This window comes from Xyrauchen texanus, chromosome 31 (assembly GCF_025860055.1).
Source record: "Xyrauchen texanus isolate HMW12.3.18 chromosome 31, RBS_HiC_50CHRs, whole genome shotgun sequence".
Lineage (NCBI taxonomy): Eukaryota > Metazoa > Chordata > Actinopteri > Cypriniformes > Catostomidae > Xyrauchen > Xyrauchen texanus.
In genome coordinates, this window is record NC_068306.1 from 10,287,509 (window position 1) to 10,305,268 (window position 17,760).

Here is a 17,760-nt window from a genome sequence, read left to right on the forward strand (position 1 = left end):
ATTTTAGCTCAAGAAATGTCAACCTATTGCAGGCATGTGTGGCATTGAGACTGGGCAAACATCAATGTTTTTTAATACACATTATTAAACGTTGTGACTTAAGGAAGGGGCTTCTGATTGGCTCACTCATTTTGGTAAGCATGCTTACCTTGGTCATTTGTAGTAGCGGATATGGTTACATTTGAATGAACGTACAGTGTTGAATGAAAGGGCAGTAATGTATAGTGCTTATACCTGAGGGTGGCGACAAAGCAAATAATGAATAACTGTCTGTGCTGCTTAAGTGCTCCATATAAGCTCAACCTTGCTAATATGGACGACAAGTCCCTGACCTACTGTTTCCGATTTCACTGTTAGATCATTCTGCAAAAAACTGTAGTCTTTAAATGACACAATTCGAATTTTCGGATGAATTTTCACTTTATTTGATCTACACTATGAATCCAAATCCTGTTTTGACCTCCAAAGTCAATTTTATGTACCTGTCTTTAAGTTCCAACCATAAACCTGTCTATTTTATTTATGTGCCTTGTAATTCAGCATTATACCCTACGCTTCAAAACTACATGAACTTCTTTCTAAGCAGTTTTAAAAAAAAAACTTCTTTCTAGGCCTTTGTTACCTCAAAGTTAAAAGCCCTCCTAACATATGAGCTCGTCGACAGTGAGAATAAAACACTGAAGCCCCCTGAGATCTCCTGTTTTCAAAGAATCGTGTGGTTCAGCTCCTTGTGTATCCATCGTACCCTCAACCTCCGAGGCATGTGCACCTCCCACATCCTCCCCTCTACGGGCCCATGAGCCCCTCCAGCCCCTCGAGAGATGAGGGCCAATGAACGAGACCTCAAACACTTCAGATGAAAACTCCCACTCAAGTCCCCCAGAGTTTTACACTCCAGAGTCCCACACACTCGAAAACGTTTGTTACCTTATTAAATAATTGTGCATCTGTACTTTTGTGCGAGATAATGAACAGAATGATTTGGCTTTGCAGTGCAAAACTATAGCAGTGTTTATTTAGGTAATATGGTTAAAATGTAATTTAGCAACAATATGTAAACCAGGGATTGATGGGTGTAAAATGTGTTACAACCTTCTGTTAAAGGTATATTCTGGGTTCAATACAAGTTAAGCTCAATCGACAGCATTAGTGTCATGATGTTGATTACCACAAAAAATTATTTTGACTCGTCCGGCCTTTTCTTAAAAAAAAGCAAAATCAAGGTTACAGTGAGGCACTTACAATGGAAGTGAATGGAGCCATTTTTTGGAGGGTTTAAAGGCTGAAATGTGAATTTGATATTTTTATGAAAGCACTTACATGTACATTAAATCTTCTGTTAAAAGCTGTGTATTATTTGAGCTGTAAAGTTGTTTAAATTGTCATTTTGCGGGATTACAGGGGTTTGCGGTATGATGTAGTCATGGCAGCGAAGATGTAAAATTGGCTATAACTTGACACAAAGAAGGTTAGTAAGTGATTTAATCACGCTATATTCTTGTTAACATGCATATCTTTTACATATTGTGGCTATAATTTTGTTACAGTGAGTATTTTAACCCAGATTTTGATTTTAAGTTTATAAATCTTTTTGTTTGTCTGTGGTCTGACCCTTTAAATCAAGGCTTAAGTATAATACGGATATTATGAAAAACTAATGAATGGTCAAAAGTCAGTGTATATTTCATACATGCATACATAGCATTTAATAACAGTAATAGCATGCATGCATGTTTGAAATAACAATATGGCATAAGACTATGCTCTGCCTTGAATTTTTGAGTGTAACATGTATTCAGAGTGTGAAAACTGAACTCATGTGTATCTAAAATCTGAATATCCTGATTGATTGATTGACTGACTGATGGATAGATTTATTCATGTAAGTGATCTTTGTTCACTAATCCAGAGTTAACAATATGGTTTCTGTGATTCATTTCAAACCTACCTGTTTTTTACATTATAACATTTGACAGTGCAAGCCGTGGTATTCTGCAAACAGATGCAGGTGCGTTTTAGGTCACACACCTGTGTTGGTTTAAGAATCATGCTTGGAGAAGCATTCGGTGTTTAGCAAGCCTACGTGTGCACGCTCTTTTGGATTCAACAGAACAATGTCCCTGTAGCATTCACTGCTATTTCTGTAAAAGTATGGCCAGTGCTTGTGTGTGGATATTGTTTGCAATTTATAAACACCTGGACATTTTATCTAACATAACATTTCTGATCTTAATCATAAGTTAATAAATGTTCATTTGCAGGTTTTATATAGTATTCCTACACCTCTAAATTCATCAGCACACTCGTACGTTTTTGTTACGTTGGAGTGAACGCTCTAGAACATCAGAGGTTATTTTAGAGCCTGGACTTTTTTTTGTTCGGTGTTCTTTGAAAATAGATGTTCATATCTCTAAAAACCTTGCAAAGCTTAAATACATGCCACGATCACAACGGATGCATTTACAATGCTGCAGAATTAGTCAAAACAAAACTTTGCTGTACAGGATAAATTTGGATTTTAGAGCCAGAGGGGGAAACGTTGGAAATGTTCAAAGCGGTTTCATTGCTTCAAATGTTCTTTTCTCTGAGAACAAGAATTATGTTTGTGTAATTCAGTGTATGTTGTGATTCTTGTGAATGTTGTGTGTGTGTGTGTGTGTGTGTGTGTGTTTCTTATGTTTCACTCTCCAATAGGCTCTCAGTAATTGGTTCGTTTGTTGTCTTGGCCCCACACACTGCAGACCCTCCTTTCTGTATGAGACATGTACAGAAAGGAAAATGCACACAGAGAGTTGAGCTCACATTCAGATGCCCAAGTATGACCTTCTCTAACATGTGGATTTTTCTGTTCGTATGGACAGCAGGTAGGACCTTTTCTTTCCAATACAGTAAATGCCATTAGACTATATGACTGATGTGATCAGACCTTAGTGCTAATATCAGCTTACCATAAGAAAATCTGCAATGTAATATCATAAGATTCAATTTGGGTTTTCTATGAATTCTGTCCTAAATTTGTGCGCCATGCATTGATCACTTTGAACACTTCAAAACTGAAGAAATTTTTGTTCTGCAGTGCCCTGTAGGCCCAAAAGCTCATTTTGCATCGTAAAGCAGTGATGAGATTTCTTACGGTTAAAACCAATTGCATTTGATGAATGGCTTTGATTGAATATAATGTTAAATGTAAAAATGCTTTAAAAAGTATATGTAGAATGTGCATCAAAGGTAAAACATAGATGTGTTCCAGTAATGCATCCACTATTTACACACTTAAATACTCAAAATTAAAGTAGAAATACATTATTATCCTGCACATATAATTTTTTTTTAATGCTGCTTTTTTATTTGATTAATGAAACGTGTCTAATTTGTTTTGATTTTTAATTAAATACATTAAAGCAGTTGTTGTTATCGGAGCCATCGTTAAAATTCATGGGGCCCGGCTCAAAATTTAGAAGGGTGGGAGCCCGACTCGAAATTTTGTAGGGTGTGCCCCCACCTCTATACCAGAGGACCTTATAATGGGTCATCCTTGTCACTGGGCCCGGGACTACGTTCCCGGATATCTCGGAGGCCCTTCCTTCAAAATGTTTAAAATGCAGCATTTACTGGTATTTTGTCAATTCTGATTCGTTTTTTCTAGAAATATCTGCCTCCAATGATGGTCTCAATGATGCATAGAGGGCCGTAATACTTGTAGGTGATTTAAAACACGTAAATAAGTATACTTTGAAACTTTATTCACTAATACTCACCTCCACGCACATCTTTGGGCTATTCTGGATTTTCTTCCGTAATGAATATTGTCTGTTGTGTATATGGAGTTGTTTTTCATCCTCTGACATCTGATATGAAATATGATGCTTTTTCTGCTATTTACTATTTTTTTTTAAGTGGCCGTGCTGCCCTGCTTTGGAGCTATGTCGACAGTTTTATACCCCAAAATCAATGGCTCGGAAACTCTGACCTGCCAGTGCCCAGACAGTTCTTGCCAGACGGTTTATTGGTACAGATACCTCGAGAAAAACAACAGTCTTCAGTTCCTCATGTTTAGCAACAGTGCTGGTAGAGAGGAACACGGAGAGGACATAATCAGCACCCGTTTCAAAGGTTCCGTGTCACCTGGAAAGTTGTCGTACAGCCTGCGTATTTCTGGACTGCAGGAAGATGAAGCCGGTCTTTATTCCTGTGTGTTTAGGAATAAGCTTGACAAGCCTGTTGGAGTTTTCATTAGACCTAAAGGTATGAGCGGTGCTATGTGCTCTTTCTTTCTTTGTTTCTTTTCTTTTTTTTTTAAGGAATCACAGCTAAAACTGAATAACTTGTAGTATGTTTTTCATTAAGTTAAGCAAGCATTAAGCCTGCTTATCCATTCAGATTTGATGAACAGAACTGTTGTAAAATCAAGATTTTAGGCTGAAGAATCCCAAGCAGATCAAAGTAACGAAGCTGAGACACTGAATTTTGGTTTTCAGACTCATATTTGGAGTGTAATCGCTCTAACATTGACAGGTTTACCAAAACTATCCTCCAAGCATCTTGACCTGGTGTGGACTGTGGAGGTATAGAGATGTTTCCAAAAAACAGTCCTTGTTTTCATTCCATTTTCTTTATTCCTCATTCATCAACATCTCAAGATGATCTCAATGCGATGAGGTCAAAAGAAAGCTTCAGACAGATGTGTTCAGTGACGCTCAAGTACTTTGCCTGAGATTCAATTACATTCATTTATGAAGCACTTTGCAAAATACATATGATAACAGCTTTACAGATTATACGTATATAAAGAGACAAAATTAACCAACCAAATTGACATGTTCTGAATTTTTAGGTCTGGAAAGTTCACATTGATTAACATGGTTACATTGTTAGATACATTGAGCGCCAATGTCTTTTAACTATTCTGATCACGATATTAGAACCTCTTGTGTTGACAGTCTTGCCTTGCATTAATAATATGGTCATCATTTCTGGTCTTTTATTTGAGCCTTTGGTACAGGAAGTTGATATTTTATCAAGTATTGTTGGTCCATACGTATCCATACATACCTAAGTTCAGAATGTATCTTTAGTTTGCCGCTTACATAAACCGTACGACTAATATGGAGATAATTGTGAATAAAACCTTCATATAAATAATGTTAATTCTTCACCATTCGATTCATTATTACCAGATCCAGCCTTTAGTGATTTCTTTGGATATTTTCTAAAAAATCTCCTTGTGATCTTTGTTCTTTATTGTTCTTTAGTGAGTCATCCCACGTCGCCGCCACCGCCGCCAATGGTCAAGACCAAAAAAACAACTTGTAAATGTATAAATCCCAGTGTCTCTACTAAAGGTACAGGCTGTGCATTGTAAAAGGTGTTACCTTAAAACTATTTCTACCTGATCTAACCCATAAAATGTGTATTTTGGTGTAGCCCTTACATTTCAAGTTGATTCAGTGATGTAAAATAATCATTTTGACTTAATTAAGATGTTATCATATGAAGCATTCCCATTTTTAGGGTAATATTAGGGCATTGGTGCAGTCATTAATGGTGCTTTTATATAGGGTTTATTTGAGTTTCTTTACATATTGTATCATAGTTTGTGCTTAGTTTGTTGTGTTCTTTTGCAGGGTGTATACATTTAGTGCTTTGGCCAAGCATCGGTGCTCTTCTGCTTTTGGCTGTTGCTCTTGCGGGCACACTTTACTATTACAGTCGTGAGTACACACACATGAACTGCTCACACATGTCTTAACAACATGCTAAAACATGATCTCAGTAGTCAGGGATAGTGTTTGTGTCACCCAATTCAAACTTCAATTTTGGCATACAGTAAGCTTACTCCATCTGAACATCTTGTATTCATGGTTTCAAATTATGCGGACGTCCCATTTAGATGCCTAAATCCATTTTGCGCCAGTTTCGTGGGCATTAACAAAATCTAGTACACAAATAACTCCAGCTGACAAATTGTATGCTTTTCAAACGTTACATTGTGGTTGTGGGAATGTGGGATCTTACTGAAAACGTTTCACTTCAAAAATGTTTAAGAGCGCTTGTTCCTTACCTTCACATAACAATAGCCAAAGTTGTTGGTACGTTCACAGTTTGGTGGTTTAGAGTTCAGTCTGACACATGATAATAGTAGTGCAATTATCTTAAATTAGAATTGTATATAAAAATTCATACATATTTTGAAAAAGTCTGTCTCGTTGATACTTTCATGACATTTTTCTGTATGTGTTGGGACAACAGGTCTACCCAAGAAGTGCAGACATCGATTCGCCAAGTACGTTTCACCTGCCGCCTGCACACTGATATTTCTGTGCTTTCTCATTTTCAGTCAATTCATGTTGTTTATTCCTATGTCTACATTCAAATGGCTCTTAAATGTCCGTTTGGTCTTTCAAGCATAAAAATTAGCAAAATGTACAGAAAAGTTTCAACCATGTTAATTTGTTCTTGTCTTACAGACACGGTATATTCAATATATGTATACTGTATATTACATACAGTATGTTAGATATGTGTTTGCATTGGCAATATTTAAACAGTTGGCCTCATCAGACTCAATTCAAACTTAAAAGTTATACTTTTAAGTTATACTAACTTTTTCTCTCAATTCCATGTGCTTAGTTGAAGTATTAGGTGCTTGGGTTCATTAAAAAAACTGTCATTCTCTTCATAGGCCAAATAATTTGCGGTAAAATGAAAGAACAGGCTCTTCAAGTAAGTATCTATAAATTCGTCCCACACATTGCTTACCTTAGAAAAGTCTAAATGCAGTTTTTGCCTAAAATCTGACATAAAACAGGATGTGTCTTATGCCAAACTTACAAGTCCTCAAGTATATTTTTGGTTTGTGCATTTGCAGGTGGTGGTTTTCTACTCTCAAAAGCAATATTTTCACCGTGGACCTGCTGAAGTCTCTGAAAACTCCTCAGGGTTTCACTAAAATCAAATATACTGGTTCTACAACAGTGAGCCGTCAATTATGAGATTAGTTTAAATTTACTCACAGGTCAGCATTTCGTCGGCAGTTATTCAACCTTGATTACAATCCATTGGATTCATTGTCTGACTTGAATGAATTAAAACAAAGCTGATCCTACCAGCAGAATTACCCAAATACTGAATTTACTCTAACCCTGGATTTACCCCAAATAACCTGCATTTAACCAGATATATTTGTTTATAGTCTTAATTGTCTTTTTGTTTTATGGTATTGTAAAAGAATATTCACATATTAACAAATGCTCAAACCCAGCACAGCATGCTGAATATGTAATTGAATGTACAGTTGTCTTATTGAAATATATTTCATGTATGTCCTAATTCTATTGTTTGCTTTAATCTTTATGTTCAATAAATTGTCTTAAATGCAATTCCGTTACCCATAATCCAAGCTTCTTTTTTCTCTCTCTCTCATTCAGTGTTTATTTGTAAATCTGTGAAACTTAGTGATGTCTGATGACACAACTGTGTTATAAAGGGGTTTCAGTGTCCCCCTGTGTTACATATCTGAGGGTGTGTTGGTTTATGTTTGGGTGTTGAAAGTGTTACCTTTATGAAAATATAATACAGCCCAGAATCTTTTAAAATACACAAAGTGTGTGTTAGCTTTAAATGTTTATTGTACTCAATTGTGTATCAATGCAAAGCAACAGACACACAAAAACAGCAGGTTTCCATGGCTATAAGCGTCAAGAGTCTTACCGACCATTAAAGTCTTAAGTATTTGAGCACTTCAAAACGTCCTTTTAAAGAAAAACTGCACAACTTTTCAAGCAAAACATTTCCAAAAAGATTATTAGGTATTAAATGATGAAACAAAAGATACATTGTTCAGAATGAAGGCACTTTCTGGTTGGCCATTATTAGTGAAACATGTCCATATGTGATGAACTTCACCTATGTGAACTTGAAAGGAACTGACTTTAAACATCCGCTAAAAATCACCTTGGGACCAATTGGTTTCAAGTTAAAAAAATAAAAAATAAAATGTCCAATGTACTTTATGAAGCCACTGCATGTGACCTATTCCCAAATGAGTCAACTAATCTTATTTGTTTTGAGATGCTCCAACAAAGTTCTTTATGGGAGAAACTTTGGTGCCATTTCATTTGATATGCAGCTGTTCTTCTTGGTACATTGAGGCAAATGAACAAACCCCTTCCTGTGTAAAAAGAGAGAACGTTATCTCCCTCGCATCGCTCGTTCAGCTTTGAGCTTCTCATCGCGATGCTGAAACAAAACGACCGCAGGGAGACCACAGACCTTGCCACATGGAGCGTCACAAGCACATAGACACTTGACAGAAGACTTCCATTACACTGTTTAGTTTGTATAGTCTCTGAAGGAGCATAGTTTGCATTATTTTTATTCATCTTCTTAAGAAATTAAATGAAATATCGCACCATAGTTTATGCAGATTGGGAATGGAAGCAATTATAGTCAGACAGATCACATTTCCTTCCTTTATTGATTTTTAAAAAGGTCAGAAAAATGTTAACTTGTAAATATTAAACCATAGAAAATGGAGAATTGGAAACATTGTCAAAAGTTTTATTTGTTAGAGTAATAACTTGCCACAAGGTATTATATAGTGGCTGCATTATCTTGAGAGTACCAGATCCTTTCAACGTATCTAGAACAGCAAACGTGCCTACAGCAAAAGCCAGGAAAAGGTTTTGAGAATCAACTGTTATTGGTGAATAAGCAGTATTAATATATATTATGCAAAATAATAACCAATAAGCAAACATTACAGATTTAGACACCAAAAATACAGCCAAATACATTCAAAGCATAATTTAAAAATGTTACCATCCAGATTCAAAAGCATGATTGCACATTTAACCGTGTGTCAAATCTACCATTTTCTCTGCCATGGACTTGAATCCATTGAGAGAAATAAAAAATCAATTCTGCTGGCCAATGAAAATTACAGCAATTAAAAACAATGCATACATTATTGCGTAATGCTTATAATACATACAATAGAACTGAATAAATGAGCACCATATTGACAACAGCAAATACTTCCAGTTTATAGAATTTAAAATATTCCCAAGGTGTTCATTCAACAAATAAATGGCAAAGTGCATAATCACACCATACTGTTTCAGTTAACATGATGTGCGTGCGATCACTGACACCATGGTAGCCACTAGTGTCAGCATTGCTGTACAAATCCTGTCCTACTATGCTGTAAATATTAAATCTATAAAAAAAAACTACATTAAATATGAACACTTTCCATTTGAGATTTGCTATAAATGTAAGTGCAATATTTGTGTCTAAATATTTTGAAAGGTAATTTGCAATATCATAATTTCTACATGTTATCTGGCTAATTTTTATTGTAAAAAACACAGATACAGGCTACATGCATGTTATCATTCTGCTAAAATAGTCTACGCTGCAAAAGGAGGAACTCATGGTAAACATAATGTAATATAAACTATGTAAAATGCAACTGCAGTTGTTATCTTTTATAATTTTGTAACAAAGTGTAGAAGCATCCTTGTGATTAAACAGAACAATTCTGTTCATATGTGCAATAGTGGTAAAATACAATCACAAAACAATATGTAGTGACAAGAGAAAAGCTCATAAAAAAACAAGTTGCAACTGATTTACACTGAATAGGTGGCTTACTGTAAAAAATAAAATAAATACAAACAATTACGCTTATGTGTCCATGTATGAAGAGTGCATGTGGCTTTCAGAAACTATTTTGGCTAATAAAGGCATTTCTATAACTAAATGTACTCTTTGGAGTCTGGGAGAGACCAGAGCCCTTTTATTATTAATATAGATTCATGCTTAATGGCTTGTCCTATGAAAACTCATTATATTCATCATTCACATGATACAAGTCTCATCCAAAATGTAACATTACTTCTGTTTGATGCCTCAGGGACCCCAATGTATAAGACGAATAGAAAGCCATTGAATTTACACATGCGAAAGTTTTATGATCGTTACACTCTGCAGAAGTAGGATTTGGAAATGTGTTTTTGCTGGATTCAAACTGACTTCAAACATACAGTAACTATATATAGACAGCAATCATATTTCTGAAACGTGTATGCTAACTTTGTAAAACTTCAATAATATCTCCTTAGGGTTTTGATCAAAAGAACATCATAAAATAATGTATATGGTAGATAAGGATGAATTACTGTTATTGTTTTAACACATATGAGGTATCTGGTGCCCCAAGCACATAGTAAAGCATTTTGAACTGATGGTGAGACATTCAAAAATCAACACTAGTACTTACATGAGGTTGTGCTCTGTTTTCACCCAGTAACTAATACTTCCCTCTGAGCTTTAGTATCATGGATGCAGTTTTTAACCTGACAATCCACCTAAAATGAACAATGCTGTTATTACTGCAGTTACTGAAAGTGTGATTTTACTGATCACTCTCTAAACAGACCTCTCTGGAGTGGGCTGCTGTCTTCTTACTCACCTCATGTAATATTCCTCTGTTGTGGTGTGTATGAGGATGACTTTACCCTCTTCCTCCAAGGAATCCCCAGGAAACCCCCACCCCCTCATCTTCACCTTTGTTTTTTTTACCCATCTCTATATGTTTTTTTCTTTTCTTTGGTGAGTCAGACAGGGACCCCCATGTAAGAAATCAGTGGATGATGCCAAATTACCCAGACTGAGATAGTGACTCAAAACTACATAGGGGGCCATGGAAACTGGGGGTGGACTGCCTGTCATTAACTGTCTCTCTGTTTGACAAGAGGTCTTCCTGAACACCTACCTGCAAGATATGAAACACAGTATGCCTCCCCCTGTTTATGATGAGGGAATGCTGTGCATCTTATAGACAGACATTAGCATAGGAAATCAGCTTATGGGAGTCTGGGGCTAGTTGTCACATGGAGAAGTTGTCACAAGAGCTATACGGGTATGTCAATAACTATTAGTTTCTGAGGCAAAAGAAAACTTACTTAAAACTGTCTTAGTTTTGAGAACGTTTGTCCTTTAAATCTGTATGATCATAGTTTTTTAGTAGCTGTGAAAATTGTCCATTTACCAGGGGGCAGGGGGCAGATGTTGGGTGGGGTTATGGGTGTACGATCTCTGTCGGACTGGGTGCATGTACGCAATATCAATATCATTTTTGCTACACGTTAAATGTTTTAAATATATTTTTTGCCCTGTGTTATGTAAAATTAATGTTTATAAAGCATTATATTTTGTATGTATATATTTTATCATTGAAGTAGGTAGGCCTGTTAATAATCATATTATTAGGATTCATATTTAGTCATAGAATTCAATAAAATTATTTTGTATTCATAATTATTTTCCAAAATATGCTAAGGATAAAATTTTGAATGGTGGCATAATTTGCATAATACAGTAAAATTGACAACAACAACAAAAACACCTGGGTTTAGGTTACATTCACTGGTTAAATAAATACCTACATTGTGTTGAAAAAAATAATGCAAAGCTGTAAGAAGATTCCTTTCTTTTTATGGAATACAGGGAGGTTTGGTTCATAACAATAATAACAAGCAATATATCATTGTTACGTTACAATTGTTATGTGCTAAATGTAACATTTTTAATGTACTTAAATCATAAAATTAGCAAAATATGTCACTGAAATACTGGCTTCTCCGAAAACAATGCTACAGACAGTATATTCCACTTTGAATTCCATTCCGGACCGGAAGTTCTGTTTATGTTTTGGTCTGTGTGATCCCTCCCACTGCCCACTCACCAATAGTATTCGACACCGAACAAGTGGAACTGGATCCGAGATAACAGATTCCACCCGACCTAAATAGCCTCGCCATCCGTCTGAAAACCACCATGACCAGAGGTGTAGTAAAAGAAGGATACATATTGGGGATACCTTTGGAAGATGGAGACAGCTTAAAGCCCAAAAATCCTTTAAAACGGATGCTGAGTTGGCTAATTTGCATGTCAACATTCTGGCAACCCGCAAGAGCTTCGAGTCTGGGGCGGGGCAGACAACTCTCCAATATTTTGAATTTGGACTGCAGTACCCATTTCAAACGCTTGTTGTCAATCTTACATACAGCACCTTTAATTGCGGCCTCTGTAACACTGTATCATACTGATGCACACCGCTACACACTTTTATTAAGCGTAAAATGTCATTTTATTTGGGTGTGCGAGCATATAATTTGTGTGGCATTTGCACACACGTGTCTATGCCACTGCTCCGTCAGAGGGGCACCTCAGCAAAAGGGCAGGAGCTCCAGACCTAGAGTTACCCCCTCTTCACGTGCCAATTTTTCATAAAGTAAGGTTTGGGCAAGTTGTCACAGGTATCAGGTCAAGATGTCATATGTTAGAAATATTAATTTATTAATCGCCTGTTTCTGTTGTATTCTTTCCATTTATTGATTAAATTTAGCTAAAAAGCCTTTAAATAGCCTATAATAATTTTAAACACAGAGATGTTGTGGGAGATGGCTCTTTTATTTCATTTTTTTAAGGGGTATTCTAAAATCAATGCCAATTAACAGCAGACTCCACTTGTGGCAACTTTCCCCATATAGTGTGAAAGCATGTCCCCACTTCTGAGGCATGTTGTCACAAAGAGGTTTGTGATTTAACTGATGGCTTTCTTTTTTCCTGAGCAATAACAGTGGCATGTTTTGATTTCACTTATAGGTAATATATTTGACTTACCACTTTTACCAGTTGGTTAGAAGACTTGTTTTTTTTTTAATGTCTCCAACTTACGTTTCCACTATTCTGGCAGCAACATTTTCCAAAATCCTCTAAATGATGTAAACGTATTGCGACATAAAGTAGAAAGGGGCGATATTGTTGATGCTGAAGCGTGTGGGCAGCATCCTTCTCACCCTGAGCATTAGAGGATCTCAGTACGCCCACAATGCAAAGATGGTCTGAACCTTTCATACAAACCGATGAACATCTTTCCACTCTTCTTGGGAAACGTTCGGTTCATGAAGGTGATTGAGCACCCCCATATATCAGCTTTTCTCACCAATAGGGGAAACTGGTCTTTAGATTAGATTCAACTTTATTGTCATTGTGCAGAGTACAGGTACAGAGCCAATGAAATGATATGCACACTGTACAGCTATCTACCAGCTGGCTCCCGTTACACTCACTCCCCTAAACCTCACTCCCATCCGGGTCATGGCACCATTGTAACCGGCCCTGGTCGCCCCGCTCCGAACGGGACTCGAACCGGCGTCTCCGGCATGGGAGGCAGGTGCACTAGCAAGGAGGCTAAAGGGTGAGGTTCACACACTACACAGCTACAGTATCTACCAGCTAAATCCCGTTACATACAGATTTTAGTTTTTCACAGAAAAGGACAAGTCTAAATTAAATATTTTGTCATCAACATCCCATTGATTTTTTTTTACCAGCAATATTACTCTACTCCTAAACATTAATACTTATGCCATTCAATTGGCCTATATATATTTAACAGATATAGCCTAATAATCACCACAACCAAAACTTAAGTAAAGTTCAAACTTAAAGAGCTCTTGGGGTTTTAAGTATGATATCCGTTCAAATGAAGATTGCGATTAATCGGAAAATCGCTATTTTTACTTAGCCCTATGTCTATTCTTCATTAGCAGCTACTGCATTTGTGTGAGAGTTGTGAGTGTGAGAATATGTACTTCTTTCAGTCGCATAAATAGATCTTACCTTAAAAAAAAATGCGAGCTACTTGTGAACATACAAAACGCGTGAACGCCACAAGCGAAAACATTCCGTTCTCATCTGTAATAGCCTTTGTACACTCAAACATGACAAGAAAAAGCTGCCTGACTGTTAACGTTTTAGGGCCTGTCAAGGGCCGAGTCACCCACAAATGTTACATGCCCAGCCCCAAAACATCCGTGGTGGCGCGAGCTGAGCGCGTTACATGCGGTTTGGCGCGCGATCAAAGAGCAGCTCCCGCTGATTGGTGGGCTCGAGCTGCGCTGCTCGTGCATGCAGACCCCCTTCAGGTGCACGCGAGCATGCTCCACCACTGCAGAGAGGATGCGTTCAGCCCCCTTTACTGAACAATGACAACAACGCCCTGTTGTATCGCCCTGCGTTAAAAAAAAAAAAAAAAAAACTGTATTTTGTTTATTTATTTTTTCCAAAGATACAAGGTTTGTGGTACTAAGGAACTCAGTACAATGGTAATAAAAAAATAAAATATAAAAAAATTGTGATTGGCATACCAAAACAACCATTACTAATGGTACTATTTCAATTCTTCATTTGAAATTGAAAGCGTAGTTGTCATTAAATAATTGTCTTGTAATGATTTGGTTTTAATTGTTCACAGAATCAAGATCAGCACTGCACTGTGAGACTTGATATATTCATCTTTGGCTGCTGGTTATTCTGCAGATCGTCACAGTTAATGCAACCGTAAGTTTTATCTTTCATGCATTGTGTAGTAAATAATAAAACACACACAATGCATTGTGCAGTATATGCTTGAGTTTTTCATATCAGTTATTTGGTACATTATATAATGCACAACAGCAGATAATAACATTAATAAATTGTCAACGTTTACGACATGGGCAGACATGTCAAATCACAATCCACAATCGTACAATATATTGTCACAGGAAACAATATACTGAAAAAGATAGAAAATTTGCAATGTGAGAAAATGCCAAATGTATAGGAGCACGAACCCACATTTTGTTTGCTAGCTTTCAATACTTTATACTCAATTATGTTGGAGGAATTGCAAGAACAATTAAAAGAGTATACCTAATCCACCAAATTATCTATCAAGACGTACATACCAAATATAATGCTTTATAAATGACTTATAAGACATGTTAAGGAAATCTTATCTGGAGAAGAGAACAATCCTATAGGCGCTCTTTTATAGATGTGATCTTTAAAAAGAAAAACAAATGGACTTATGACAAAAAATACAGACCAAGCCCTAAATAGGGGGCACTTTGTGTGAAAGCTCATAAGAAGGATTTTACATTTACAAAATGTGCAATTTAGCCATATTATGTGTAAATTTGAAACATTGTCATAAACACTACCATATGTGCATGACATTTAGATTTCTATAAACCTCATTTGTCACTTTGCTTCGTAAACAAAGAAAATCTGTTCTAACTTTCTTTTTTAATTTAGATTTAATAAGACATTTTCCACATCATTACAAAACACAGTAAGCCATGTTCTTTTGTCAAATGAAATGCATGGCACATTTTTTATATTTTTTTTTCCCCCCCATTTGTTCCTCTGTGGCAATGAACTGCAATGATGAGTGGCAAGTTTCATGACAAAAATCACCAATTTATTCGTACTCAATTTCAGACCTCAAAGCAGACCAGCTGGCCATGCTAAACTGCCCAACAACCACTTCTAGTGCCGGTAAATACACAGGAAAGTCAGAGATTTTATTATCTCAGAATGTTATAGTTAAAATCGGAGCTCTTTCAAGACTATTATAGGTTGAGCCTTGGTTGAAAATCTTTGAATGTTTTTTCAGTGACTGCAAAGTCTTATAATTGTATTTTAACTTGTGTCTTTGCATTTCCTTTGCATTGTATAGCTGTTATATCTAAGACATGGGTAACTTGTGTTTTTGTGGTTTTACTATTCTCTGTTGATGACAAAATGTTTTATCAATTTTGATTTAAGTTAAAACTTAATTAAAACTTGCACTGCAATGCAGCCTGTACTTTGTGTGATAATTGTGATGTTTAAAAGAGCTAATCTGCCCTCTGTTGGCTAGAACTGCAGATCATTAAACCTCACACACTGTATGTGCTGAACCACTTATACAACATGGAGAACTCACAAAATAGCACTGTATCAATTCGGTTAAAAAAATTAAATAAATAAAAATGAGACCCGCATTTCAGCTTCACACACACAAAAAAAATGCTGTTGTAACAAAATGTGTCCCGTTCATACATATTTCAGTGGATTCTATTTCAGTGGATTTAAAAAATAAAAATGTGCTTGGGTGAGGTAATCACCACGTATGAGTAAATAGGCATTCTGTAGAAAAGATTTAACCAAAGTATGACGTTATTAAAACACATATTGGAATCTTACTAGACTTACACTTGACGGACAAATCATGCCACAGATGCTCTAACCGATTGGATCAACAGACTGACATTTTCTCCGTCCATCCAATTAAATTAGGCCTTAATCTACAGCATTGTTTATCAAAATGTTCAGTGGAAATAAGCAGTAAAAATACAAATGGAAAAACTTGGGGTACATAACCGGTTACTTTTATGTCAAAATATGCTTTGTGACATCAACAATAGATAACCTTTCAAAAATGATGTTGCCCTTCCACAAATTGTAAACCATTAAAGATGAAGAAAGCTGGACCAACCAGTTATAATGGCCTGAATTTACATTTGAGGATATATCAGAAACAGCATGCACCCAAAAAATAATATAGACTATTTGAGTCCCAAAACAAAAATCACCTTATCTTTATTTGCATGTGACCATTACAAACATAACAATATTACAAACTAACAAAAGAAGCAAAATTGGGGTTAAAGTTTAATTATTTTAATTTCTTTTGAGAATAGAAATCCCTTCTTGAAAACTCTGCCGTCTCACATTTAATACGCGTGCTCTTTGGAAGATCTAAGACGACACGTCTTGATCTGAAAATGTAATTGGTAAAAAAATATTAAGTTGGATTAAAAGGTTATAGTTCTATGTCCTTTCAGATTTTAAACAAAACTGTGATGTTGTGGTTTGCACTTAAACCAGAACATCTGAGATAAAGTGAAAATTAAAGATCACACCAGCGAACTTACTAGTGGTTATGAAAATAAACATGTTAAAACATGCGCTATAAGCAGCATATTTCTAAATAAACCACTGAAGTCAAGTGAATATAAATTTGACAGTGCATCAGGACGTTGTCAGAATGGAACAAGGCCTTAAACTCCATTTTCCAAGCCGTTTTGCGATTTTGACAGGCACATGGGGCATTTAGTGTTTGTAAAGCTTTTTTTCCTCGCTCTCCTTTTTGTTTTGTAACAGTTCTTTTACAGAGAGATGGAGAGAATCCCTGTAAGTGCACTTCAGGAAACAACGCTACACCTTTCTGAAATATCCCAAAAAAGGTTTGTGTTTTTCTTTGTGCATTTAGTGTCATACAGATATTCAACAGTGTTCAAAAGGCATCATTATCAAGCTCATCTTCTGTATCCTCTGTCCTATAAACTGTGAATGAATTCATAATAAAATCTCTGTACACTAGTGTCTATATAATTTCCCAAACAACAATAGAAAGCTCTCTACGAACAGAACAAGACTTTTGACAAAAGGAAAGTAGTAGTAAATGGCATAGTCATTTTACTCTGGGAATAATTATTATTGCAATGCCACACCTGAAAGGGATTACTATGAGCTGAAAGAAAAATATTTGCTCTTGACCTAATCAAGAACAGTCAGATTTATCAGTCACAAGGAGATAAAAGATCATAACATTTAGGTTTATTTTTTGCTTTAAGAGAAAAGGGGAATTTACTTGAAGGAAACACTTAAAATACATGTTTAAGTGTCTCTGTGCGGTTCGATAATTTTTTTCATTCCGTATCCACCATAAAATATATTTCTCGTCCAAGCAGCTCCCTTTATTGACACTTTCCTGTGTTAGGGATGAGATGTAATCCACCATGAAACTGAAAAATAAAAAAGTACATACGTTTAGAATTAAGTAATAAAAGTGACTGTTATTATTATTATTATTATTAT

At 36.0% G+C, this 17,760-nt stretch overlaps 2 protein-coding genes across 16 annotated transcripts in view; one reads left to right on the forward strand and one right to left on the reverse strand.

Annotated features, from left to right (window-relative positions):
• The window catches only part of LOC127624804 (calpastatin-like), a 711,053-nt gene that overhangs the window by 650,612 nt on the left and 42,681 nt on the right, over positions 1-17,760 (reverse strand). For 3 of the 15 annotated variants that reach the window (XM_052099730.1, XM_052099731.1, XM_052099728.1), the window contains one exon: positions 15,961-17,687. The gene's annotated coding sequence lies outside the window, so the exon portion shown is untranslated. Of the gene's footprint in view, positions 1-15,955; positions 17,688-17,760 lie in introns of those variants that run through there. The other 12 variants (XM_052099723.1, XM_052099724.1, XM_052099729.1 and 9 more) reach the window with 9 other exon arrangements.
• Positions 2,742-7,367, forward strand: LOC127624845 (uncharacterized). Its single transcript, XM_052099798.1, has 7 exons — positions 2,742-2,864; positions 3,898-4,245; positions 5,253-5,342; positions 5,625-5,711; positions 6,250-6,283; positions 6,683-6,723; positions 6,869-7,367. The coding sequence occupies exons 1-6, from the start codon at positions 2,756-2,758 to the stop codon at positions 6,699-6,701; spliced, it is 687 nt and encodes a 228-aa protein (XP_051955758.1). The 5' UTR covers positions 2,742-2,755; the 3' UTR covers positions 6,702-6,723; positions 6,869-7,367.